Source organism: Accipiter gentilis, chromosome 7, assembly GCF_929443795.1.
Source record: "Accipiter gentilis chromosome 7, bAccGen1.1, whole genome shotgun sequence".
Taxonomy (NCBI): domain Eukaryota; kingdom Metazoa; phylum Chordata; class Aves; order Accipitriformes; family Accipitridae; genus Astur; species Astur gentilis.
Genome location: NC_064886.1, coordinates 7964113 through 7990509, shown reverse-complemented (window position 1 = coordinate 7990509; position 26397 = coordinate 7964113). Strand labels below are relative to the sequence as shown.

Genomic DNA, 26397 nt, shown 5'->3' with positions numbered 1-26397 from the left:
AATAATATCTTAAAATATTTTGAAGACCGCTGTTAGGCCTTTCATATTTGTGTTTGTCTGACTGGACCAACGTATCTAATAATATGGTGGCCATTCATATGGACATAACATCATGGTACTGTATCAATACATAATATTACTGAAATTGGTTTAAATCTTTGCGAGCTGCCCTCAAAAACTGAAAGCAGTTTCTAATTTTTAATTCCTCATAACACGCTTCTGCATTCAAGCCATTACTTTAGAGTGGTTTTTAAATTATGACTGCTTTTATTAATGTTAAACCACTTCAGAATGCACATTTAATAAATATCCATGGTTTGCAAAACTGCCACTTACATCACACTTCAACCTTCAAAGCTGAGGAAGAAATCTCATGATTAAGTACAGAATTTGAGTTGATGTTGCCATTTGCTGTAAAGTAGCTATGTCACATCACCTCATAGATTGCTAACATTGTGACAGAAAATTGTCCCTTTCAAATGGTATATGAAAATGGAAGTATCACGACTCATTTGTATCCAATTTATGTGACTGTATAACTGAAGTATCACACAGAGTATTGCACTCTTTAGAACACGTATTAAATTTTTTGTGTCTACATAAACAGCAACATATCAGTTAGGATCAGAAGCACAAACAGATTTGTGTGTAAAATTTGAAGAATTAAAATGCCTGCAGTGCTGTGAAAGTGAAAAAATAACCAGTATGTTAGTTTTCCCATTCTATATCTGTTTTCAGAATCATAATACTATGACTTAAAGCAAGGATGCAACAGCTGATTCTTTGAAACACTGACACTGCAGGGAAATATATTACTAATTTTTTATAAATAAAATCATAACAATCCAGTAGCAAAACAGTAGTTTGATCAAAACAATGTTAAAATTACTGTTAAATTTTTAACCCAGAAGGCCTATGGGACCTCTGGAGAATTAAATCTGATCTGCTATGTCTGACAAGTTGCAAATTCACCTGAAAATTTTGATGACCTGGACTTCTGATGAAAGACTTGTCAAACATGCACAAAAATCTGATCTTCCACCCAGACTTCTAATTTAAAAGTGTGCAGGTCCACCAGCATAGTGCAGTAAGGATTTACAAGAGTATGATGAACTATCATTGTCATCAATAAAAAATCAGTTCCTAATGACAAAGAGATTTTCATATACAAGATACAGGAAGGCTGGACAGAAACAATTGCTGTGAACACAAAATACAGAAAACAAGCCTGTAAGGAAAACAACTACAAGCTTCCTAATAAAGCTAACAGGCTGCATTCATCGGAATGAAAATTAGGTGGAGCCAGCGTCTTTTTCATATTCTTAGTTACAATGTCAGGAACTGCAGCCCATACTGCACTGTTCCAACAGTAAAAGCTACTGGAAGACAAATTTTGCACAGCCCACATTACTTTTATTTCAGCAACTTTTTTCTTTTGTTACTGGTAAACTGGTATTTGCTTGCATTATATATTTTTGTGTCTCACTTTTTGCTGAAACCTGCTCTCCTCAACCTAACCTCTGTCAGTCATCACCTGACAGCCATGGAAAGATGTCAAAAGGACCACATGAGCAAGCTCAGATCAGCCCTCTCATGTCAAGAGAGGTGGCTGATTGCTGTGGAAGATAAAGTAGACGCATCCTTTGGCTCAGTGGTACCAGGGAATTAACTAATCTTGCTCTTGGCATCCATGCAGATTTAAGGCAAACTGAACTGTATTGTCCACAGAAGCACTTCTAACATGTTTTTTTCTGCTGAAGAAACTTCAGCCAATGGGTTACTTCTCCAAAGCTTCAGATTGCTGTTAGCATTTTTTCCAATAAGGCAGGCACTTTTCTAAAGACATTATTACTTGAAGCAGGATATGGTGACTAAGAGGTCAAATAAAAAGTAACAACTCCTCCCTGTTATAGCCCACAAGTCAGTTTCTGTTCCAGGTTTTCCTCCCACCTGAACTACCTCTATCATATTAAAGTATTTTATATATAGAGTGTTCTTATGATAAATGCATCTGGATGCAACAGAGGAGATCTGAATTCCTGCCTGCTATACACTGTGAGTGACCTTGCCAAGTCACTCTAACAATGAAATCTCCTACCACTTTGGTGGAAAATTTACAAGGTAGACGCAGCTGCGGTTTAAATACAGGACGTGCAATGGCAAGGCTCTTTCCCTCTCATCTATCCTGGAACATGTATACTGTTCCACGCAATTCTAACCAGCAGGAGTTGAGCAATTAACTCCACATTCAATAACCTGCCTTTGACCAATTTGGTTTAATGTTTTCTGTTTTGTTTTTTAAAAAGATATTCCAAATTTGGATGAAAAAAATGCCAATTTTAAAGTAACTAGGTGACCTTCACATTAGCATCTGGACTGCACAAGTCACTTGTAACATTCTCTGCAATTGCCGGTTGGACCTGGGTTGGTGCTATTGTATAGTGACCAAGGCTGCCCTTGCTTGTTCTTGATACATAGAACAAACTTGTTCCTATGACTGAAAATCCTGCATTCTTAAATACACTCCATTTATCTATGGAAATATTAGAGAAAAAATTAAACAACATCCATGTGGGACAGAATAGCAGTCTTCATACTTTGCTTTCTATAGGCCCTTTCATCCAAATAGCTCAGAGCACTCTTCTAGAATAGATGATATTTATCTGCTATTTGTAAAGATAATCTTATGCACAAAACAAAATCCTCCGAGCCAGCCTTGTGGCTGCTTTCACATCATGCGTCTCTACCATATGCTACTGTTCAGTTGTTAAACTAACCCTGCAAGTCAATCTTTGTTTCTTTTCAAGAGCAGTAGTAGTACTCCATTGACAACTAGTACTTTAAACAGTCTGGCTTCTCCCAAACTTCTCCAGCCAGTGATTTCTGTTGAGTGGCAGTTTTAAATGTTTTAAATTCAAACTTGTGATAACAAAGCGTACTTTGTTGTTCCATAGGACTGCTGTGAACTAGTTAAGCAACTGTTGCTCCAGTTCCTTAGCCTGGTCTACTATATATACTGCTAGTGGCACACAGACATTAATCCGGAGCACAGTCTTTGGCTGCCAAGAATCCAGGTGTAGTTGCACTTACATGAGCAAAACCGTAAATGTCAGTACCTTGGTTTTCCCCAACAGAGGCAGAGTAAGTTATGCTTCTGAAAGCACAACTCTGCTGGTATGGCTGTTTTTTATATAACTGCTATTCTGGGACTGCTTTGCCAGTCTAAACACATGCGTATTATACCAAGAGAGTACTCAGACTTGACTGGCACAATATATTGCTAAAGAAAACAGAAAAATTTGCAACTGCCATACTGTGAGGATACCAATACAACACACATCTATCACATACTACATCTATAAGTAAAACAGACCAACATAAGGAGATTTATACAGCTAAACAATTGGAGCCGAGTACTTAATCTCCATGCTATGTGCATTTCAGACAGTTTTGCTTCAGGCTAAATCTATTACCTGTTGGAGTACACTTAGTGCATTCCTGAAGCACATCTACCAGTTCCATTCCGTCTGAAAATAGTCCCTGTGATCTGAGGTTGCCCTGAAATGTGAGGCAAAGCACAGTAAATAGGGACCATCAGAAAAATCACGTAAGGCCACTACTAATCAAACTAAGGTACTAATATAGACCTACCTGTCATTGACAGGGCAGTTAATTCCTCACTAAATGCCAGCCATTCAAGTAAGACATGACAAACAGGAGCTGTATAAAAGCATTTGACTAAGACCTTGGCTCTATAGTTATTTCCAGTAGCTATTCACAGCAGAGCTAGTACATGGAGAGAAAAATCCAACACCACCCTAGCTTTCTCATTCACCTTTGTCTTGGAAGAGCACATTCTTTCAATGAGAAGCAAAAGCCTCAATTATTGAATACTAATTATAATGTTGTACCACAAGAAGACACACTACTGGCTCCCCATATTCTCCAGTTTATTATTTAATCTATCTTAATTAATGTCTGAGGAGTGATGTGGTTTCCTCCACTGAACAGAAGCAATCAATGTGTTTACACAATCTGGTAAGTTACTGACCAAAGTTGGCTCTGTGCCCATAAGGGCTGGCATGTCAGACGAGATATCCATTGAAAACACTTCTGTCACCAGAGGCAAGCTTGTAAAGCACCTCACTGCATCAGTAGGCGCTGTCGTTCTCAGAGGCTACAAAACAAACTCATAAAATAGTTTCATAAAACCAACTCAGTTCCAGAACATTTTACTGAGAATATTTAAGCATGTAATGATTATCAAGAACCTACTAAAGTCCTATTAATTCAGAGCAAGTTAAATGAGGACTAAATAGGCTTCTCAGTGCTCACATAAAGGCCAGCTTATACACTTGTTTAAATAATAATTGCAGAGTCCAAACACACAGTAGCATCATAACATATTAATTTTAATAGATAAAAATGTATTCTGCATACATTTTCTTAACAGTTATTTCTATGCTATTCAAAATAATTTAAAGAAGATCAAATCCCATACCTATGCAACAATCACAGCTTCAGTGGAAGCTTTATTATCTGTATGCAGGGTTGTTCTGGTTAGGGGTTTTAGGTTTGGTGTGGGGTTTTTGTTTTGTTTTAAGTCAAAAGAATACATCACTGAATGCCATTTCCAGCTCACACGCTTGAAGAGAGAGATCAGGACTTCATGTGCATTTTTATAATGTTTTAAGAAAAATCAAGGTTTTGCCTGTTGACACATACTTAATAATGCAAATACTACAGTTTTAATGAGCAATGTGATAATTCAAGCTATATTTAGTAAAGACACAAAGAAAGAAAACGATAAATCACACATTGAGATGAAATGCATACTGAAAAATGTACCATTTTAGCAAAGATATTCAGAATATGGAGGTTATTTTGTTTTACTTGCCTGTTAAACCTAATGCCTCCACTGAAGTCACTATCAAGTATTCTTCAATTCTGCAGTCCTGCTTGCTGTTTATTTTACCTTTGTGTTACAACCACTTCTAAAAACATACACTCTCTAGCAATACATTACAGAACTCTCTATGTAGAGTGACCTTTTTGGCATGGTTGAATGCAAGTTATGTTAGAACAGGTACTCCATTCTGATTATGATTCTTAATTCTCTACCAAATCCTTTGTAAATATATTTTTATATATGTAAATATATATTTTAGATATAATGTATAAATCTATAATATATTTATATATATAAAAAACAGTAGCTTAGTCAGGCCACACAAAACTTCATGTTTAGAATAAAGGTCTCAGAGTGCTAGTAAATATTCCTGATGTAGCCTACATATCTTAAAGCTATACTGTCCATCTTTGCCTACTTGTAAAATAGCGACTCCTTTTCCATTTGAGCTTTTGCAGATAATCTTCAGAGCATCTTTCAAGGTAACAGATTTTCTTCATTATATTTGTTCTCTACTAAATTAAGTATGGCCTTCTCCTCTACTTTGTTTCTCCAATTTCTGATCTGTTTTTAGTTTGCATTTTTTTTTCTCTGTTTATCTTTCTAGTACAAAGAGACAAAAATTTAATGTGAATCAGCAGAGAAATTGTTTTTTCTTATTCATGTTGTATATGGCAGATAGTAATCCTTGCCCGTACTACTTAAAAGTTTACATTAATTATTATTTTTCTCCATCATGTATGATCCTAAGTTCAGTCCTTATGTCTTCGGTTTTAAGAGATACAGTAAATTTAAGTACTTTAATCTGATAGTGCTTTTTCGTTTAGTTTCTAAGTTCTTGATACAGGCTGTTCCAGAGATATATAGTTACTTTATATATTCATTTTAGATATTCAACATTTTCTTCACTCTGTTCACCTTAACTTACATTTCACAGCATGAGTCATACTGATGGGTTATGTAATTCTCACAGTTTATTCTATTGCCTTTCCAGTTGATTACAAATACAGATTCTATTTTCACCAAGTCAAGACTATTTCCTAAATCCTCAGAGGCTATCAACAAGATTTCTCTGCAGAAAATTAATCAGATGAAGAACATTAGCAATGTTCTATTACATGAATCTGAATGATATAAAACTAATTCCTAGTGGCTAATATTCCATATAAATAGGGAAGCTTGCTAAGCCACCAATGTGCATGATTTAAGTTCTTGAAGGTAAATTTGAAATGTAAGATGCTTTAATTATTGCCTTATTACTGCTTAGTATTTCATCGACTCATTTTGGAATTACTTATTTCCTTATGATATTACGAAAACAGTGTTCCAAATCTTATAAATATTTTGTCTTAATATTTAGTTTGGTATATTTCATTTGTAACAATAAAATCAGTTAAGCTTTGAACATACTGAGGACCTCCTAAGGACCAACTCGTTCTCTTGTCTGTTAAGAGTGTATTTATTAAAGCTACCAGGTAACAGGGAGACAAGACAATTACTTCTCGACCATAATGTCCAGGTATGGCAGAACATTAAGGTAGTCCCAACTCAGTGCAACAAGAGAGTCTCAGGTCTGCCCAGGATCCAGACTTTTTCCACAGTGAACCTGGATTCTTGCCCTTCAGTAGCATTTTGTGAGGCTCTGGCTTTTCACTAAGGAAACACTGGGTTTGCTCTTTCCTTCCTATTATCTGTACTGTATCTCTGCTGCGATTTATCTAATTTTTTTTTTTTTGAGGGGGAGGGAGTGCAGGGGAGGGAACCTGAGCCCCTCAAAGTACTTTTAACATATTTATCACTACAATAATTTTCAAGGTCCCTGATAATTAATAACTTCTCTTGCCACAAACATTTGAAGCAACCACCTGGTTTCAAGACCAGTAATCCAGACCAAATTTATCTTGTTGCATAGGGAAGAATTGGCAGTGACAACTTTAGAGGCTTGTGAGTTAATAAAGATTTTCTTTTTGCAGATTTTGGGAATTGCCCTAGATTCCACTTAGGTTGCCACCTTAACAATGACAATACCAGTTGCTTGTCTTGTCTAAGTGACTGTCAGTCTGAAAAGGTCACTGCTTGTAAAGCTAAAACTAGCTCTGAGACTGCTCCACCACTTTATAGGCAAGAATATGCCAGTCCCTCTTCCTCTAAGGGCTTGCTTGGCACATCCAGGTATTAAGATTTGAAGGATCCACTCCAGTCTGCAAGGGAGAAGGCAGATTCCAAGTACCATGAGGTCATGCAGGAAGAATGATGCTCCAGACACTGTTTCAGACATTCAGTGTTTGAGAACCTTTGTGTTTTCTACGTGATCTTCCTGTGCTTGGAGTAGAGTCCAGGCAGGGTAGTAACAAGAGGATATTTGCTTTTGGGAGGGGAGGTGGTGGGCACATAGTAGTTGTCAGAAGTTGGAGAGTATTTCACAGAATTGATTACTGTGACACTTGGTCTGGGAACATTCCAGTCAATACATTGTTTACTAACCTGGAAAACAAAGCAAAACGCCCCAAACCTGATTATTAGCTTTAAAGAAATATTTTCCAATTTCTTACCTAGATAAGACAAGTATAACCATGCAACAGCATAGAATTAAAAAAACAACAAACAACAAACCAAAACCTAAATAAACCACAACACCAAAAAACCCCAAAACAAAAACAAAACCCCAGAAAAATACAGCACTCTTAAAAAGGAATTAAGCACCAGAAATAAACTTGACTTAAAGCTCTTTCATTGCTAATACCTCATGAAAGATTTTACTTCATCTTACCACACAAAGTTACAGGCAAATTAACATAAACATATGTGCAAAAATGCACAATCTATTAATGTTGACAAAGACTGGTCACCAGATTGACTTTATTCTGATTCTAGGTTTTGAATACACATGTAAACAACAATTATGAAACAATTTTAAGCAAAAAAATATAACTGAGTTTTTACAGATATTTTAAAATTTCTTCTGCTACCATTTTGATAGAAAAGACAGGAACCAGAAATTTCTTGCAAATTTATGACTTCGAAAAGATGTTATACATAAGCAAATTTAGTAAAATGCTGTGCAATAGTTTTCCATATACTTTTTCCCTTTATATCCTTTAAAACTGATATTTAAAATCCCCTTTTATTCTTAAAAATACTTTTGTAAAAATAAAATACTTGAACTTTAGCTACAGTTTAGTTTTTCCAGTGGATTCATTACAACTATAATTTGCATACAGTAAATTAGGCACTTCATAAATACCTGATCATTTCTATGGACAAGCACCATTTGCTGATATCTGCACTGCAGTCCTGATCCTGTTTCCACTGAAGCCAGTGACAAAAGACTCATAAGCTTCAAAACAAGTTAAAAAAGCTCACTTTATTAACTATTCTGACATAATAAAAAAATAACATCAGAGGTTTTAGTTATTTACTGTTTACTTTAATTGTCAGAAAAAGCAAGTCCCAGATCTGGAATTTTGATTCAAACAAAGCAAAATACATCATTATCATCTGTTTTTACATCTAACCTCTGACTTGCTTTTCTTTTGCCTAGATATAAAAAAATAAGTTTTCATTGTTACAGGACTACTATAAAAACTAAGGATTATAAATCCTTTTAGCATGAAACAGCATGCAACCATTTTGATTGCCAATTAGGTAATGTCTTCAAAGAGAATGTCTTGTTCAAATACACACTGATGATTTTTTTTCTTAAGATATAAAAAAAGTCTGCTATGCAAACTCTCAGTAAAAGCAAGCCATCAAAGCAGAGTTTTGTTTTAAAATATGCATTTGTCAAATTAAAATTTAAGACAGCTATGGGTATTTCTTTGCATCTAAAAATAACAATAACATTTTTTACTCATACAAATACATGATTTAAACAGTCATCAAAAAAGGACTAACCGTTTCCTACAGCTCAGAAAGACGGTCTGGAAGGTTCCAAGCTTGAAACCATGTACAACCCAACAAGACTGTATTGATCTTCTTGCAATCAAAGTGGTCAAACAGTCATTTATATAGTACTGAATCAACAACCTGTGACTAGTCATGCAAGCAGTCCTGGTATCTAGAAGCTATTTGAATATGCAAATACAAAGGAAGTAATTGACTAAATGCTGCTTCAGCATCTCCTGGCAATTACAAATCTGGGAATAGCCTTTCACAATACTTCACCTCAATGGCAAGTCTAATTTACTGCTGCCTCCATTACAGACACACACTAGTGAGAATGCTCAAACACACAAGCTTGAGTACAGAAGAATAGTTGCACATCTTTGTAAAGAATATCAGAAATCTTGCTACTTTGTAATAATTAATTAATAAATAATCAGAGGCTTGTAAAAAGAATAACATTCAGCATATATAGAGAAAAATAGCAGTGATCCATTACTAACATCATATTCAGCATTCAAAATAAGTGAAAACAGAACACCAATAGCAGCAAAATAACTTAGGGTTTTAGGAGATTCTAGCTAATATCAAGATCCTTTATCACCTATACTGGCACTGAATAATTGAAAAAAGCATGCATTTAAATAGCTTTTTAATTCACAGATGTTAGAACATTCAAAGTGCATCTTAATACCCAACTTTTTCAGCAATAAGACCACAATAATGTCACCTTGCAACAAATAGCTATTTTTACAAAAAAAAAAAAAAAGAAAAGAAAAAATCTACGAGCAGTCACTCCAGGCTTTAATATATTATACCAATGAAGAAATGAAGCCAAAATTGGACATGTAGAAACCAGCTGATATATGTAAACTTCATATTCAGCTTCTCTTTGCAAACAGATACCTGTACCTTACCTGCCTGCTGGGGAAGAAAAGAAGAAAACCAATATTGCTAATTAGACTATAAGGAAACAGGATGTCACAATATAAATAATTTTATTCCGGTCAAAGATAAGCAAATCTGCTCCCATGATTTTTTCAGTAAAACCAAACAGACACTAAACTACATTTCCTATCTCATCTCAGATCAAGTTTTAAAAATAAGACGTATTGCTGTACTATCTGTAGGAAAACAAATGTAAAGAATGCCCCCTGCTTTGCCCTCCCCAGGCAGAACATTGTACCATGGCACTGCTAAAAAGTTTAAATGTTATTAAAGCACTTAATGCTACAAAGATAACATACATTCATTTGACACACATTAGCATCAGCTATACAATCTTAAAAGCATATGTTGAAGGGAAAGCGAAGTGTGGTAAAACCTTCAGATAGAACAATAAAAGCAGCAAATGTTTCCCCTCCTCGGAACTGAAAATACGTTTTAAGAGTCTACTAAAACATCTTTAAGAAGAAAAAAAAAACCCACCACCCACAAAAAAAGCAATGACTGTTTTGGGCAAAGATGACCTTGTCCTGGAGGCAGGGTGATATTTAAAAAATTATTTCTGATTATAAGTTTCTACTTAATGTAAAAACAGTTTTCTTCTTTTGGTTTTATCCAAAGGATTTGAGAGCCTCATAGGGTATGCTACCGGTTTATTTAAACTTTTACTTTCCTTGCTATTTTTAGCTTGTGGAGGCTGGCACAAAACATTTACTAGAGCTTAATGGCTTGTTCTCTCATTGCTATTATTACAAACCATTCGAATAGAAAGTTGTTAGGCGTGCAGTTTGAATTCATAGGTGCTTGTTTTCCACTGGTTGACATCTGCATTGATCATGTTGCGCTCTGTGAAAGTAACCCGTCCTTCTGAATCAATGAGAATGACCGTGTTAGTCCTGAAACAACATAAGGGTAGAAGGTTAAGCCTTTTGTCTGTTATATAAATTTGCAGGGTCCCATCCCTCACCCCCAAAGATTTTAGCTCTTTTGTTTTTTCTTGACCACATCATCACCACACTAGCAGGGCAGAGATCATCCTGGCAAGTTCAACTAGGCATTTTCAGTCCCTTCTTCTGTCACTCCACTGCTCTGATTCCCTGTTGCACTTGCAGCAGCTGACACACAAAGCTGCTCATTTACAGAGAGTATGATAAAGGTTATACTTTTTTTAGTGCCAAGTGTTCCATTCAGAAGTAGCATAAAACCAAGTTTTTCTGCACAGCCTACACTTACCCTGATGGGTTATTCATATCAATAGTAGTCTTTCATGCTTTCCTTTCAAATCAATTGTCCATTAAGATTCAAACATAGTCAATTATTATCATAGGACACTGATACACAACCACAGAAAAACTTCTCTCTCTCCAGAAACCTTCCAAAGAGGAAATTTGTTTTAATGAAAACCAGATTCCACTCATACATCTATGCCACTTTGTCATGTGTAAGCTGTCATTTCTCTATGGACACTGCAGTAGCCTGCCAGAGAAAGATGACTGACATGGTGGGCTTCCCCAAGTCACTTCACAGTTGTTCGCTCATAAAAAAAGTGCTTAATTTCCTCAGAAGAATATCATGAGGCATAATTAACAATCTCTATTCACTAAGCCATGTTGCTAAGGGAAAGATAAGCAGGAGTGTACAATTCTAGTAGCAGGGAAGACTTGAAATACAGTGTTAATTCACCAGTAAGAGGTCAGTATTTCTACTGAGTTATCCCTGTTTCCTTTGAAATAGCTGGCCTGCAACCTGTCAAGCAAGGGGAGGAAGATGCTTCTTTACCATTTTAAGTCTTCATTATCCCATATTTAAAATGTTCTTTGAATACATTTTATAGAGATACTCAGCTTTTGTAGTGGTTTCTTTCTCAGAATACCAACTTAAAGTACTTAGAAGTGAGTGCTCTCTGCTTATCAATTTGCATCTCTACAGTGTAAATGCTATGGCTGACCATGCCAGAGACCAATCTGACAAAATCATTAGCACACTTTTAGAGTAGGAATTCCCTACCAGCAGCAACAGGGTTCACCTACAATTTTGTCCCATCGAGGATTAAATGCAAGATGCATTGCATTATTCTATTTTTCTTACAGCTTTGGTAGAACAGTCTGAGCAGAAAGTGAGAATATCTCAGTAAAAACAGCAGCATCAGTAGGGGAAAGTAGAAATACATGTTCTTTTGGACAAGAGTAATAGGTTTTTAATGTATGAAAATGGCAGCTACGTATTAGCTATGCAGATGACATTCTTGCTATTGGAAGAGAAATGTGTTCTGCAGTTTTGCAGATATAGAAGATAATTGTGTTTTTCTGCTAAAAACATGCTTTCAAAGCTTTTCATGTTTTGATAAGATCAAAATTAGAGGTGGTCAGATCTGCTGCTACACTGGAGAACCAGAACTGTATTACCTCTGTCTTGGACAAACTGAAAATATGTCACATTGCCCACCAAATACAAATTATAATGTGTGCTTAAAATGCTCATCAGTAGCAAATCTAAGACACCAGAATACTGAGCAAGGAAATACTTCACTGAATTACACTTGATTAATATCTGAACAAATTTAAAGCAGTCACTATAGAATTAAAAATTATAGCAGCATAATTTTGATTTGAGATCTGCTTTGATCCGGTACACATCTATTTCTGACTATGAATTTTTTACCTTGTTCCATAACCTGGGCAACGAACACATACAGCTGCATACTTGTTCAATATAGGACGTATATAATCCTTCCCTTGGTCTTCAATTGCAGGGTCTGGCAATTGACTGAAAAAAAGTAGTAACATAAAAAAAGTGATAGAATTCTCCAGTATTAACACATTCATCCCTCTTGAACGAAGCTGTGTTGACCAAGTGGTTGATAAATAACAATCATTTTTCAAAAAAGTACAAGAGTGTGAGTTGTGTTCAGACCTAAAGTATGAGGAAAACCAAAGATAAAACAGCTTGTAAGCTATTTTGCAAAGAGATTCTTTCAAGCTCTTGAACTTTTGTCTCATTTTAAGAAATATTTTTCACATCTTGACAAGTATTTCACTTTCCTTATTATTCTTTGTCTATCTTTCTATATTTTAGTTTCAATTAAAACATTAATGATCAAGGAATTTGAGACACATCACATAAACCAGCATTTTTCCAGTTAGACTTTAGGAGTTCTTTTTGTGTTAAAGAAAGACCTCTCTGCTTCCTTCAATCTTATTTGGAATACCTGGAAAATACCTGGGACAATCCTCCAAATAAAATTTATGAAGATGCAGCAGAAGACAAGGTATGCTTACACACGAATTTCTCAGTAAATTTTCCTATCACAGCTTGAAAGATATTTAGAAACTTCATTTTATTAGAAAGCATATCAAGCTTCATTTATTGTAATTAAACAAGAACCTGCATCCCACAGAAGAGATGCTAAGGTGACAAAGGTTACTGCAGCAACCCTACATCCCTGGCTTTCCATTCACGTCACCAGAACATATTCTCAAATGCTAGCTGCAAGTACAGCTTCCTATTTCAGTATTTAAAGATTCCAATTTTATTTATCAAAATCCAATTGTAACTATTATTATAGCAGGTTTCTGTGTTTGATTTTTAAGCTTCTTCCATCTTCAAGAAATAATCCCATTTCTGCCTCCTAGCACAGACACAGTTGTACCTATTAAATAATAATAATTCAGCAGTTTATCAGCTGTACAGTGAATGTTGGGGAAGAGGACAGAACAAAACAGACTGATGAATTCAACCCCATTTTCAGAGCTCATCCTGATCTGTAGATGAGACTGTGCAATTTATTATACTGTAACTGACCTTTACATCTAAGTGGGATCATTTTCTTTGTTGTTGTGGTGGAGAAGAGAACCTGTAGGTGTTTCAGGGAGAAGCAAGATTAGGTGCAATTGTAGCGTAAACAGAGCAACTGAGCTCTGACTCTTGTATTGGGCATATGGCTGGAGCATATCACAATATAACACAGAAGGCACATAGCAGGGCACTTCAGCCCGTGAGAGCCATCAGCTTCTATCTCACACTCCACCACTGGCAATTCTTGTACGCTCTGCACAACTGGCTGCTATCCAGCTTAATAACCCCAAGCAGTTTTAAGGAGCCTGGAAGGAATTGCAGTACATCCCTGAGATCCATGTGTTGATATTTATTATGAAAAGATCATTTAATCTTGAAGTGTGCTTTGGAAAGATTACAGACTTAGTTTTCAATATTGCTTTTTGTAAGTAAATATTTCCATTTTATAGTCAGATGACTTCAGATGAGATCATACTGAATTACTGAACATTAAGGGAAGATCATTTGGACTGTATTGTATCTTATACTTTACCTTTTGCTAGTAAAAAGACAAAGGTATAACAATTTTTTTACAAAATCACTTGATCTTCTTTCAGATGAAAAAGTAATTAAGACAGGTTAGCAGACTTCCCAATTACTACTCATTGCTCACATGTCCAAGTTCTTGTGTAAACATTTATTTTGAACCACTGAAAAATGCCACAAGCATGAATGTTCACATTAAAATTTCCTTTACTTCTAAAGATCTAGGTTATGGGCTGAGGTTCACTGTGTAGCCAGTAGTGAGTGAGTGCACGAACCTTATTTAGATACTCAAACTCATCTCTTGGGAACTTCCTTGACCAGAGGCCTACAGCTGAACTGTGCAAATACTCCCCTTTTCTCCTTCCCCCATTTAGCCTAAACCAATTGCACTTTTGAGGAAGGCAGCTGGTTCAACTCCGAAAATAGCTTGCTTCTCCACCCTCTGCCTACACTCTGGGTAGGAACACAGAATAGCTAGCAGCTACTAACACAAACCTGCTCATGGGGGATCTGGACAGAGGGATCTGGACAGGCTGGATCAAGGGGCCAAGCCCAACTGTATGAGGTTCAACAAGGCCAAGTGCCAGGTCCTGCAGCAACCCCATGCAGTGCTACAGGCTTGGGGAAGAACGGCTGGAAAGCTGCCCCACAGGAGACCCGGGGGTGCTGGTTCACAGCCAGCTGAATATGAGCCCGCAGTGTGCCCAGGAGGCCAAGGCGGCCAAAGGCATCCTGGCCTGTATCAGAAATAGTGTGGCCAGCAGGAGCAGGGAGGGGTTGTTCCCCTGTACTTGACACTGGTGAGGCCGCACCGAGTCCTGTGTTCAGTTTTGGGCCCCTCACTACAGGAAAGACATGGAGGTGCTGGAGCATCAGCAGAGAAGGGCAACCAAGTTGGTGAGGGGGCTGGAGCATAAGTCTTATGAGGAGCAGCTGAGGGAACTGGGGTTGTTTAGTCTGGAGAAAAGGAGGCTGAGGGCTGAGTTGCTCTCTGCAACTACCTGAAAGGAGGTTGCAGTGAGGTGGGTGCTGGTCTCTTCTGTCAGGTGGCTGGAGATAGGATGAGAGGAAATGACCTCAAGTTACGGCAAAATTTAGGAAAATTTTTTTTACTGAGAGGGTTTTCAGCCATTGGAATAGGCTGCCCAGGGAAGTGGTTGAGTCGCCATCCCTGGAGATATTAAAAAAGCAAGTGGACGGGGTACTTCAGGACATGGTTTAGTGGGCATGGTTGATGGTTGGATTCAATGATCTTAAAGGTTTTTTCCAACCTAAATGATCCTATTCTATGATTCTATGTAAACAAGCGCTCACTCTGTGTGCAGTAAGAAACTGAACCTTACCTTACAGTGAGCATCCACAAAGCTTACAGCAAGCAACTTACACATCCCTTGTCTTGCACTCATTACCCTTACTAAGAGAAGTGCAATCTTTAAACAAAAAGGGCACAGAGAAATCAGCGTACAGTCTATAAGTACTAAGACTACAGTAATAGTGTTTACTGTGTTTTGCTTAAAAATCAATATTGTTGAAAGTCAGCCTCTGTGGCGAGAAAGAACACTCCTTTTGCCCTTCATTACCCAGCTTTAGTCAATTAATGTAAGGCTAAAGTTTCTTTTGTGTCAAAATAGTTTCTGTATGCAATTTTCAAACTGTCATATCAAATTCTAAGTAAACTCTGGCTATCATGTTCTTACGGCTCTTGATTATTCATCACTGTAAGAAGCTCCTGCACCAAGTCTTCTTTGGTAAGGTCTTGACTTCTCTTGACCACTTCTGTGAAAAGCTGCTTCCCATACTGAAGTTTCTTCCACGGTGTATCCAACAAAGAATTACTCAATCCATATATTCCTAGACACACACACAAAAAAAACCCACCAAAAAACAACCAGACAGCCCAAACAACTTATTAAGCTCTGGAGCAAAGAAAGTTAATTTATGTACTATGCAAAAAATAACTTCATAATTACCTTATCCCACATAGTCTGAGGGACAAAACCAAACGTTATCAGCAAGTTCATGATTATCTTACAATTTGCTTATTCATCCTAGTGCTAGCTTTCATTTTGCTTCAAAAGTAAGTGAGATCGTTAAATTATGTATCAAAGATGTATATCATGTGACAAAATAAATACAACACCCCTTCAGTCTCCTAGGTGTGTAACTCATAATAAAATAATGTAACAATTTTTCAACAACCAACTCTTCTAGACCAGTACTTTTGACTGTTTTATGGGGGGGGGGGGAAGCCTACAAAATCAGCACACAACCACAAAAAAAAAAACAAACCCCAAAACACCCACTGCAGAGCATCATTGCTTTAAGTTTACTAAAGTTAGCTAAATTTGAGATTTTCAGCACTGTCATTAACACAATGTACACTGTGGTGTGAAATCAGGTGAAATATCAAAGCCTTTTTTTTCCTCCAGAACACAACACTAATAGAAACATTAGGGTATTACATAACCTAAGCATAAAATAGCTCCTAATCATAACATTGAGTTTACTTCTGTAAAGCAACTTTAACCCTTCAAGCTTTACATGTCATAACATTAATGAGGTCTGTAATAAGGAGATTACGTGATAAGTTTTAGATTGAAAAGTAATAACAATCAACTGTTTACAGACCAGTCCCCGTGGACCACTTCTAGCTGCATAGTATCTACATACTTACTAAATAATGTTGGGGGGACGAAGGGGTGGCGGAATCAGTTTAAGTGGAAAGAGTATTCTGATTTGCAATTGTCATTACAGATTTCACAAAGTTTAATAAAATTTAAGTGATTCCCCAGCTAATCTTTATCTGCAGGTAAGCTATAAAACACACGGCCCATTCCTAAACAGGAGACTAGAGCAGGCATGCAGCTTACACTGGGCTGTGCATAAGCACTGTTCTGTGCTAATATTCAGTACTTTGTTTCACAGTTTCACTCTAATCCATATTTGCAGCAGTTACTTTTAACATCTGGTTTGCTTAACTATGAAAATAGTACCACAAAATAACATCATTTTTGCAGTCTAGTCTTTTCCAGTTTAGCTATATTAATCATAATTTATGTTTGCCTCTGATTTTACTCTTGAAAAACACTGCAAAGCAACCTTTGATGACAAGGAGCTTTCTCTTTAGAGGTACCCTATATTTCTCACCACAGTCCAAGCAAGTAAGCACAAAGATTTCCAAAGCTTGTCTCTGCCTAAAGGCAGCCACACACACAGAAAAGGAATTTACTGTTGAAGCATGGAGACTAGAACTCTTTGCTACAGTCTGAAGATACCTAAAATTTGTGATTCAGTTTCTCATGACAAGTGGCCAGATTTTTTTTTTTTTAATGTTTATATTAAAACATTTTGTGTTTGTTGCTGTACAAAATCTAACAGCTGTTTTCTAAGGATTTATGCTGTAATTGCTACAGTGACTATTTGCTGACTGGCAGCATTAACCTGAGCAGGCAAAACAAGCCACTGTCATTAACTGTTATCAACCAGCTACACTGCTCAGAGCCTTCTATGTGTCCTTGTCCATTTAAATTGGCTTTTTGGTGATGAATTCTGGAGTATTGTTCTGTGTAGTTGGCTAGCAAAGGACTAGATTTTAAATATTTTAAATCAATCCACCTGATAAGACATAATTTTTATTATTTTTTTTAAAGCCAGCTCTGTCCCTAGGTGGGCACAGTCACACTATGCCCTTAACACTGCTGGGTAGGGAGAGTTAGGGTCAAATCCACGACCTTTTGAAAATTCCATTCCTCAAGACAGACTTCTGTCCTTCAGTCGTAGTTAGCTAAGGGGCATCCCACTAATTGCCGTGCAGGCGGGTATACTGACATGGATAGAAGCTTTTAATGAACTATTGATTCTTCACTGAAATTTATTAGTAAATCCTTAAATGCACTTGAGGACATTTAATATTTTTTGGTTTTTTAAAGAATGCAAAGAAAAAGTTAGTGAAGACAATGCTTAAATAGCTAAATTACTAAAGCAATACAGCTACATTCTGACTCCTTTAAAATAACAAAAAGTTAATATTCAGACCTTTCTAAAGAAAACCTACCAGGATTTAGGAAAACAGGTTCTGGTTCTCCTTTGTTTCCATAGTAGCAAATTACATCTCCTTTGGTGGTACTGAAAAATATAAACAAGAATTTCTCCTTGAAAAACCATCAACTTCTATATTTGATTATGCTCTAATTTCATGCAATCTTCAAACACATCAAGATGTTTCTCCCACTGTTACTACTACGATACCAGAGCGCAGAGATTAATTGATGAGTTACATTACTCTCTTCCTCTCAAAATATCATATTAGCTGTACCACTATCACATAGTACCATTATAATTTTTAAACATAACTGTAATAAAATTTAGTAAAAACCCAGAACTGCTGCATGAAAGTAGCCAGGCTTAATGACAAAAATCTGTGCAGTTTTGAATAACTGAAGATTTAGTTACCTGGGGGAAAGGAGCATGTCAAAACAAAAGCACAGTCCATCACAGCAAGTAACATTTCCCCATCATTTCTTTTGAACCACTACTGCATTCTAAGAGGCTGACTACTGTGGGACATTTTATCTGGCAGAAGTAAATTTTTTAGGCCCACTTACAACGATGTTGTAGGGCATAGTTGGATCCTTTAAGTGACAGATACGCATTTTCAGGCTGTTTTCAGAGAGTTGTAGTTACTGTTTCTAAGTTCTCTCTTGCGCACAGTTTAGCAGGAGGGATCTCATATAATGTTCAACGACAGCTTCCAACTTTGCAAGTAACTTTCACTTGGCAAAGGCAATATCAGCATATCCAAACAGCATAGATTTTTAAGTAGTTGTTCTGATATTGACAACACAAAAACCAAATCAAGTCATAAGGAAAAACAAACAACTAAGGTCATCAGTAAGCCTTGTGTGTCTTGTGGGAAATAGAGGGTGGGGGATGGATTGCCATTACATGGCTCACTCTCAGCAACCCTCAATCCCATCAGCTGACACGAAATAGTGATTCCTCAGACTGCTACCAGTTGGTGGCTTTTGGTGGTGTTTTTTTTGTTTGTTTTTGTTTGAGGTGGTGGTGTTTTTTTGTTTTGTTTTTTTTTTAAATTTGCCAGGACACAGCCATGAGGTCATATAATTCTGTACTTCCCAGTAGTGATTTCCTTTTTCACAGTGGAAGAGAGTATTATTGCAGTTACCAACAAATACATTCTGACTGTAGTTCAGCTTTTAATTTGTCCCTCAAGCTCTAGCTCCTTAGACAGCAGGTAAGACTTTTTGAATTTAAAAAAAAAACCCAAACACACACAAAGCTTGCAGTTAAGATTGATTTTGGATTGAGTAGCATAAAACATAATACAGTAGAGAAGCCATTTCCAGCTCCTAATTCTTTCCTAAGATAAAAAGACATATCTGTGCCTTGATGCAAATAACAGTATAGAGAATGCAGTCTCATTAATGATGTACTGGAAGTTAAATTGCTCTGCAGAAATTAGCACCTGCTACTCAAATCTTAGTAACAAGCAAAGCAGTCTTGATTTAGCTGTTTATATTCTTCTTAAAAGGCCATTCTGAAAGACACTCTATAGCATCCTTTGCAAAACAGCCAAATGAAGAGGGAAATAGTAACTTATTAATTATATATGTCAGAAGAGACAAGAGGAAGAATATAAAAAACACAAAGCAAAAATAAAACTGCCATTCCTCCTCTGTGCACTACCCTTCCTCCTCCCAAACCCATGAGACTTTCCTAGTACCTTACAGAAAAGATGTCCAAGTTTTTCGGCATAGTTAGAAGAGAGTAATTATAGCAGATAGTGTTTGTGTATTGTTGCTTTTGTTGTTAAATAAGCTCTCAGTTATTCAATTTACAATTTATCTAGTGTTAAAAGAAATGGCATTTTTTGAACTTTCCTCTAGTGGCTTAAAAGACATTTATTTTCCTTATGCTTGTTTTTCTTTTCAACATTAAAATCCTTGTTCAAATTTACCTTATGCTCAACTCAAGACTCCTCACTGAACACCCCAACTCTCCACAGACAACTGCCCACATCAGAATTGTGACAACTAGCATACTTCAGTTTCAGCAGGGCACTGAATATTGATCATTCTGTTCCTGTTCTGGCCCTAATTCTTATACACTGAAGATTTTTACTAGTCTCTGCTAGAGTTCTCATGCTAATGTATTACTTGTGATTCAGCAAAAATATTCTTATCCATCAACAGGGAAGAAAAAAAAAAGTATGTTAGTGAAAAGGCCATTTGTTTCTTTAGTCTGTTTGGAGTATTTGCATTGGGAATACCTAGCTAGTCCATACCAAAAGCAGCTGAAACAAAGTAGAAGGAAAATACAAGACGCAACCAGAATTTTCTTTCCTTAATTTCTGGAGATGCAAATTTCTGTTCCATTACCACAGATTAAACTGTGTATGTGACCCATTTATGGAATCTGTTAAAACAGTTGTACTTTCTTAATCAGAGACAAAAGGGGTTTTAAAATTATTATTTTTAAACACACTAAGGCAGAGAAATACAGCATCTTCAATGAATATGAGAAAGTGCTACTGCAAAGCACGGGTGGAAGAAGAAAAATAAATTCTATTAGCAACAGCCTGAACTTCCCTTCTATTTCTTGAGACTCCTTCAGGTACAAACAAGTTCTGAATTAAAAGTTACACAAGAAAAAAAAAGTATAGTTTTTTCATGAGCAGGTAAACACAGCAATCACAACAACAACTGTTTTCACCAGACACATAAGCTTATTCAATAAAGAAAATGTTAAGTATTAGAAATAAATTATTGGAAGAGGGAAGAAAACCTCTAATGAAATATTCACCTATTATGCTGGTTCAGCAAACTTTTTTGCCAGTATACTTGTCTGCAGAAATATTTGGATGAGAAAAAATGAGCAAAAGGGGTATTTCCTGAAACAATTTTTGTAGTCATGCCATATACAGTGAGAAGTCTGACTCTTTTTCCTATTACTAGCTCCCTCAGTTAAATTACCAAGATATTTTGCTTTTAAGCTAGATGGGCACTATTAAAGTTTTCTAAAATTTCATATATAAAACTCCCATACATTCTTCCCTTACCTGGATTCTGCCAGTTCTTCAAGGAGACAGGAAAAACTTTAGATAGCCAGAAAAGTTTAGCCATACTTTATTTGGCTGCAAATACTAAGCTATACATCTGAGATGCCTGGGACCTTCCAGGAGTGAAAAAAGAATGGAGTGCAAAGGGTCAACAGACATTCTATGAGGAGATCTGGGTGTATGAGTTCACTTATTCAAAAACCAAAGCCTCTGAAAAACAGGATGATAGTCAACTTCCTCAAAGCATGTTATGGCCCTTGCAAAGCCTTACATAAATAAAGTCTAGACCCAGGCTGAAAACTGAACAGGAGTTATACTTGAAGTTCTCAAGTCCTTGTTTATTAATGTTTGGTTAGGACCAACTGGCCATTTTAGAAATGTCAGGTTTTTCCTCTTCTCAGCATTCCTTATATTTTCTTTAAGCTAGTAAATGGTTCACATAAAGTGATGTTAATGTGTATGATGCGTGTCTAACCCAGCAGGGGTTAGACACCTTCCTACAAGCCTGGTTCCAAACAGTACATTTAGAGTTGGCACATGGTTGGTACTAATACTAGAAAGAATCCCTTGGCAGCTAAAAAAGGAGAGCATTGAGCTGAGCTCTCATTAATAGACCAGTCTGACTTCTTGGTCCCAGTCACACGCTAAGATACAAGAAGTCATATACTTGTAAGAGTACCCTGGCACACTGCATTTTCCATGAAGAGGGGCATGGAAAAAGCAACACACAAGTAAAGTATTTTAGGTCACCTAAAGTTACTGGTGTGTTTCATGGAACAAACTATTTACAAATAAAATCCAGCTGGAATTAATACAATACAGACAACAGCTAAGCACAGGAAGAACAAATAAACCACAGTTAAAAAAACAGGAAAAAAACATTGTCTGCTAATGGCCTATTTTAACATTAGCACTCGAGTCATTTAAAAAAACAGCAGTGGCAATTATAATACACAACATACTTGTAATGTATTTAAGCAAATAAAGCAACATCATTAAGGTCATTATAGGGGTTGTTTTTTTCCCCAGTTAAGACACCAGCAATTACACAAACTATTTTACTGGTGCATTAAATACTCTTTCCAAATTGTCAAACCTGTATCTGCTTTAGAAGGTCTATGAAGAGAAAAGATCAGAGCAATTGTTATCACCTGAGGTCTCAAAAGACAGAGTTTTAGATGGAAAGGTAGACAAATGGCCCAAGCAAGCCCTTGAACACAGCTGTAAGACAAGTCCTGTCATAAACAAGACTGCATGCTGAATAAGTAGGCACTGCTGACCTCCTTTAGCAATGGCTTTTTATAGGAAAGAATATTATCATCTAGCATGTGTTCTGAGATTCTCATGACTGACAAATTCAGTAACAAGATCCCCTGAAGTTCAACAAAAAGATGGGGAATACATACAAACTGCAAGGTCACTAATTCAGGACATCTGTGTTGTATTGTTTTTATGGCCACACTCCCCTGGATGTGCATTTTCTATTACCCTTACCTCCACTGCAACACTGCTGCTCCTTTCTGTCAAAACAAGACTAAAGCCTTCCAAAAGACTTTGGAAATGGGGATACTTCCAAAATTTAGTTCACTGGGCCAGTCAGCTACTCTTAGCATTTGGCTCTGCCTACTGTCTTCCTACTCTTTACAGATACTCAGTACTGATGAACATCCAGGCAGAAGCCAATACGGCAAAAAAAGAACCAAACCAAAAACCACAAACCAAAAAACCAAATCACTATAAGCTTGATCACAGCAATAGCCTCAAAATCCTGGCCTGGACTCAGATTCTCTTCCCTCCCAGCTTTACAAGTATAGATAACAATTTCACTGGAGAAGTAATAAAGACATAATTATAAATGATGACAATAGGACCCAGTAGACATATATTTTTTTTTAAATCCCAGTCATAGATGACAGCAGAAAGATAAGAAACTATAACTACATAAAAATTATGCTCTTAGATACATCATTCCGTCAAAAACCGTAAGCAATAATAAATGTTCTAGGAAATATTCTAGGCAGCATAATCTCAGTAGTAATAGGTGCTTCACAGCCATGCAGAGTTTTCCACAATTACTTCTTAATGCTGATGAAATACAAGCAATATCCTTCTGCACCCCTGCCCTCCTTCAACTTCAAGGTGGCTCCAAGTCACGTTCAACAAAAAATACAGACAGAAGAGAGAAAAAGTAATGAGGCCATAAAGCTCCAGAGGGTGTGGTTATCACCAAGTGATCATTCCCCTGGGCACTGAGCTCTCATCTTCTAACAGGGTCAATATTTTACCAACAAGGACATTGGATTGTTTTATGAATAACACGTGCATGTATTTTTTGTCAAGGGGAAAAAGATGAAACCGGCAGCTTGAAATGCTGAAAAGTAGTTTCAACTGAGTAGTACAGTTCACAGTTTAATTTCCTTTTGTTCAATTTTCACGAGCTAATCAGAAAACTCTTTCTGTTCTGAAGCTAAAAACAAACAAGAAAACACAAAACCACCAACTATAAAGCCCAAACATTTTTGTACATATGCCACCTACCATCAGATAAAATGGTGAAAAGAATACTGCTGGACACTCACAGCATACAAAGTCTGCTTTAAAGCACTGCTCTGATTTTGTTGTCAGTGTCTAAACATTTCTTTGGTGTTGTCCTATTTTTTTTTTGAGTCAGGCAGAAGCTGACACCAGAGGGAAGAGATAAAATAAAAAAGTTTTTCAGAAACTTATTTCCTTCTCTTGACATTGGACTGTCCATCTCATTAAACTTGCAAATGACTGAGGATCTACGCAGAAATATTTCAAAGGTGGTAGTACAGAACATATTAGAGAAGTACCTGGACACCTCATTTTCATAAGGAAGTCACAAGGAGCAAGACAGATGTACTCTGCCGAAGGTGGTATTAGGACAGACATTGCATGAGAAGAAATGTAACTGAGCTTACAGAGCAATCATGACAACTTGCCCATCTACATTCTTTCCACACCAGCAGTCTGACCCTATCTCACTTTTCATTGGAAAGGCACCTAAGTCTAATCTCTGGAGAGCAATCAAATCCTTCCCACCTAGCCTTATCTTGATAACCATACTGAATGAGACAGCCCATGTTTCTAAAACCTGGTCACACTGTGCAGACGTTTCAATCTTGAGGCCCTACACTATCAACAGTTCAGCCAAGTCTTCTCCCAAACATCTTTTCTTCAGTTTGCTTTTTTTTACCTCATCAATGATGTTGCTACATAACAAGCTGTAGATTTCCATATTAAAATACATATATATACAAACAGTATATATTTATATATATAAACACTTTTAAACATGTATTTTATTTTATATATTTGTGTATCTATTCCCCTCCCCTCACACACATTCCAACCCTACCATTTTGGGGATCTGCAGTTTCAAATGGAACTCCGTCCTATATCAAGGATAAAACCTATTATTAGCCAAACTTCACTCTTCAGATCAGAATGTGAAGAATACGTTCTAGTACATAATCTCCGTTTTCAATACATTACCAAATTAGTTAATGCAGGTGATGGTATACTTTACTACATTTCCCCTGGAGGGACTGAAAACTGCCTGTCACAGGGGAGAGTAGAAAAGCTCACACAAAAGGACTTCTTCTGCAGCTCCCTCCAGCTGACTTGTTTTGTAAGGGACAATTCATCTATTCCTCATGGAGAAAGCGATTCACTCCTATTACACAGGGATCTTATTGCACTTGAACAATATGGGTTCTAACTGACAAGCTGTCAGAGACTCTAAACTTCCTGGGAGAGTGACAAGAAGCCGCCACTTCAGTTTGTCCTTCAGGGCAGTCTGTATTAACCACTTGGCAGTATGGAACACAAGTGAGATGCTACCACAACAGCCCTAACACAAGTCTGAGATACCCATGAAAGTTTGAGCAACTGTAGCAGCTAGATTTGTTGGACATAAACACAAGTTTCCCCAACACAGAAATGCTGTCCTGATCATGAGCAAAAGCAGCTCACTATTACTTCAGATATTATCACAAAGAGAGAAAGAAGGAAAACTACTCTGAATCTTAAGTGGCTATTTTCTTAAGACCAGTCCAGCCTCTGATAACCTTGCTCTGATCTGATCAGACCTACTGCTAGTCAAAATTGGAGTAGCAATACTGCCTTCTTAGAAGCTGGTTTTACAGCCCCACAAGACTCCAAATAGAAACTGTTTGCCATATGCCATACATTCAACATAAAAGTACATTTCACATAATGGGGTAAGTATTCATGACTCATACTCAGCAGATACAGCAAGATGATAGATTGAAAATATTAGAAAACGAAGTATTAAGTATTTTTTCCAATACAATATTCTTATTTAAAAAAAGAACAGCATTTAAATTGACAGTATGAAATGCCACAGAGGAAATAGATACACTAAAAGTGTCAAAACCCATGCATGTTTAAAACAAGTCACACAAAGCTGTGGAAATAAATGAGATTTTACAACCCATATGGTGGTTTCCAGCTCTCCCTTCTCACATCATGACACCTGTATCATCTAGCATAGTGTCATCATAATAATAGAGAAGATAAAAATTTCTTTTCCTGAAATGTGTACCTGAAAACTCAAACACTGTAAATGTCTCTAAGTGTGCTGCTTACAGTCAGCAGTATGATGTGCTCAGATATACCCCTCCCCAACAGTGCTTCATTTACACTTTCTATTTGAGTTTCCTCCCCATTTCACACCACTCTAACAGAGCCAATCACTATTTGTTACACAGCAGAACATGTTAAGAATAGTCTTCAATCTTTATGTTGAATAGTAACATGGCCCAACAAAATAGCATCAACTCCGGTAACATTTTCTAGTTACATAGAAAAGTAGCTTCCGTTTATATACTACATTTCTCTCATGAGTACTTCTAATTTCCTAAAATGACAAGTTTACATGTCTTATAGAAATTGCTCTGCATCATTAGTTTGCCAAGAATTTAATTTCATCAGAGTATCCAAGGCTAAGGACATATCAAAATGGAGAAGTTAATCAACACATACAGCTTTCAGACTGATGCTCAGCAAGGAATTATGACCTGCATCACTACAGAAAGACTATTCAATTGAGCATACAATTCCCTATCAGCCTAGCATAGAAGAATAAACAAACAAAAACAACACATGAATGACTGCCTTATCAAGTAACATCAATCAAATCTACTTTAATATCATTATACTAGTAGCCATTACGACTATTCTATTTACCTAAATTAGCTCAAAAGAAACTCAAACTTAC

The 26397-nt window shown here is 36.7% G+C and overlaps 1 protein-coding gene across 6 annotated transcripts in view; it reads right to left on the bottom strand.

The window, feature by feature from the left end:
* Window positions 1-4397: 4397 nt before the first annotated feature.
* Window positions 4398-26397, bottom strand: part of TANGO2 (transport and golgi organization 2 homolog) — a 45352-nt gene continuing 23352 nt past the window's right edge. For 2 of the 6 annotated variants that reach the window (XR_007506826.1, XR_007506827.1), the window contains 5 exons: window positions 18111-18181; window positions 15754-15907; window positions 12398-12502; window positions 8154-10632; window positions 4398-7393 (listed from right to left, as the gene is read on the bottom strand). Coding sequence is in view for 2 of the 6 variants with exons in the window: in XM_049807009.1 (XP_049662966.1) it covers window positions 10512-10632; window positions 12398-12502; window positions 15754-15907; window positions 18111-18181 (451 nt within the window). In the remaining 4 variants the exon portion in view is untranslated. Of the gene's footprint in view, window positions 7394-7751; window positions 10633-12396; window positions 12503-13537; window positions 13590-15753; window positions 15908-18110; window positions 18182-26397 lie in introns of those variants that run through there. The other 4 variants (XR_007506828.1, XR_007506829.1, XM_049807009.1 and 1 more) reach the window with 4 other exon arrangements.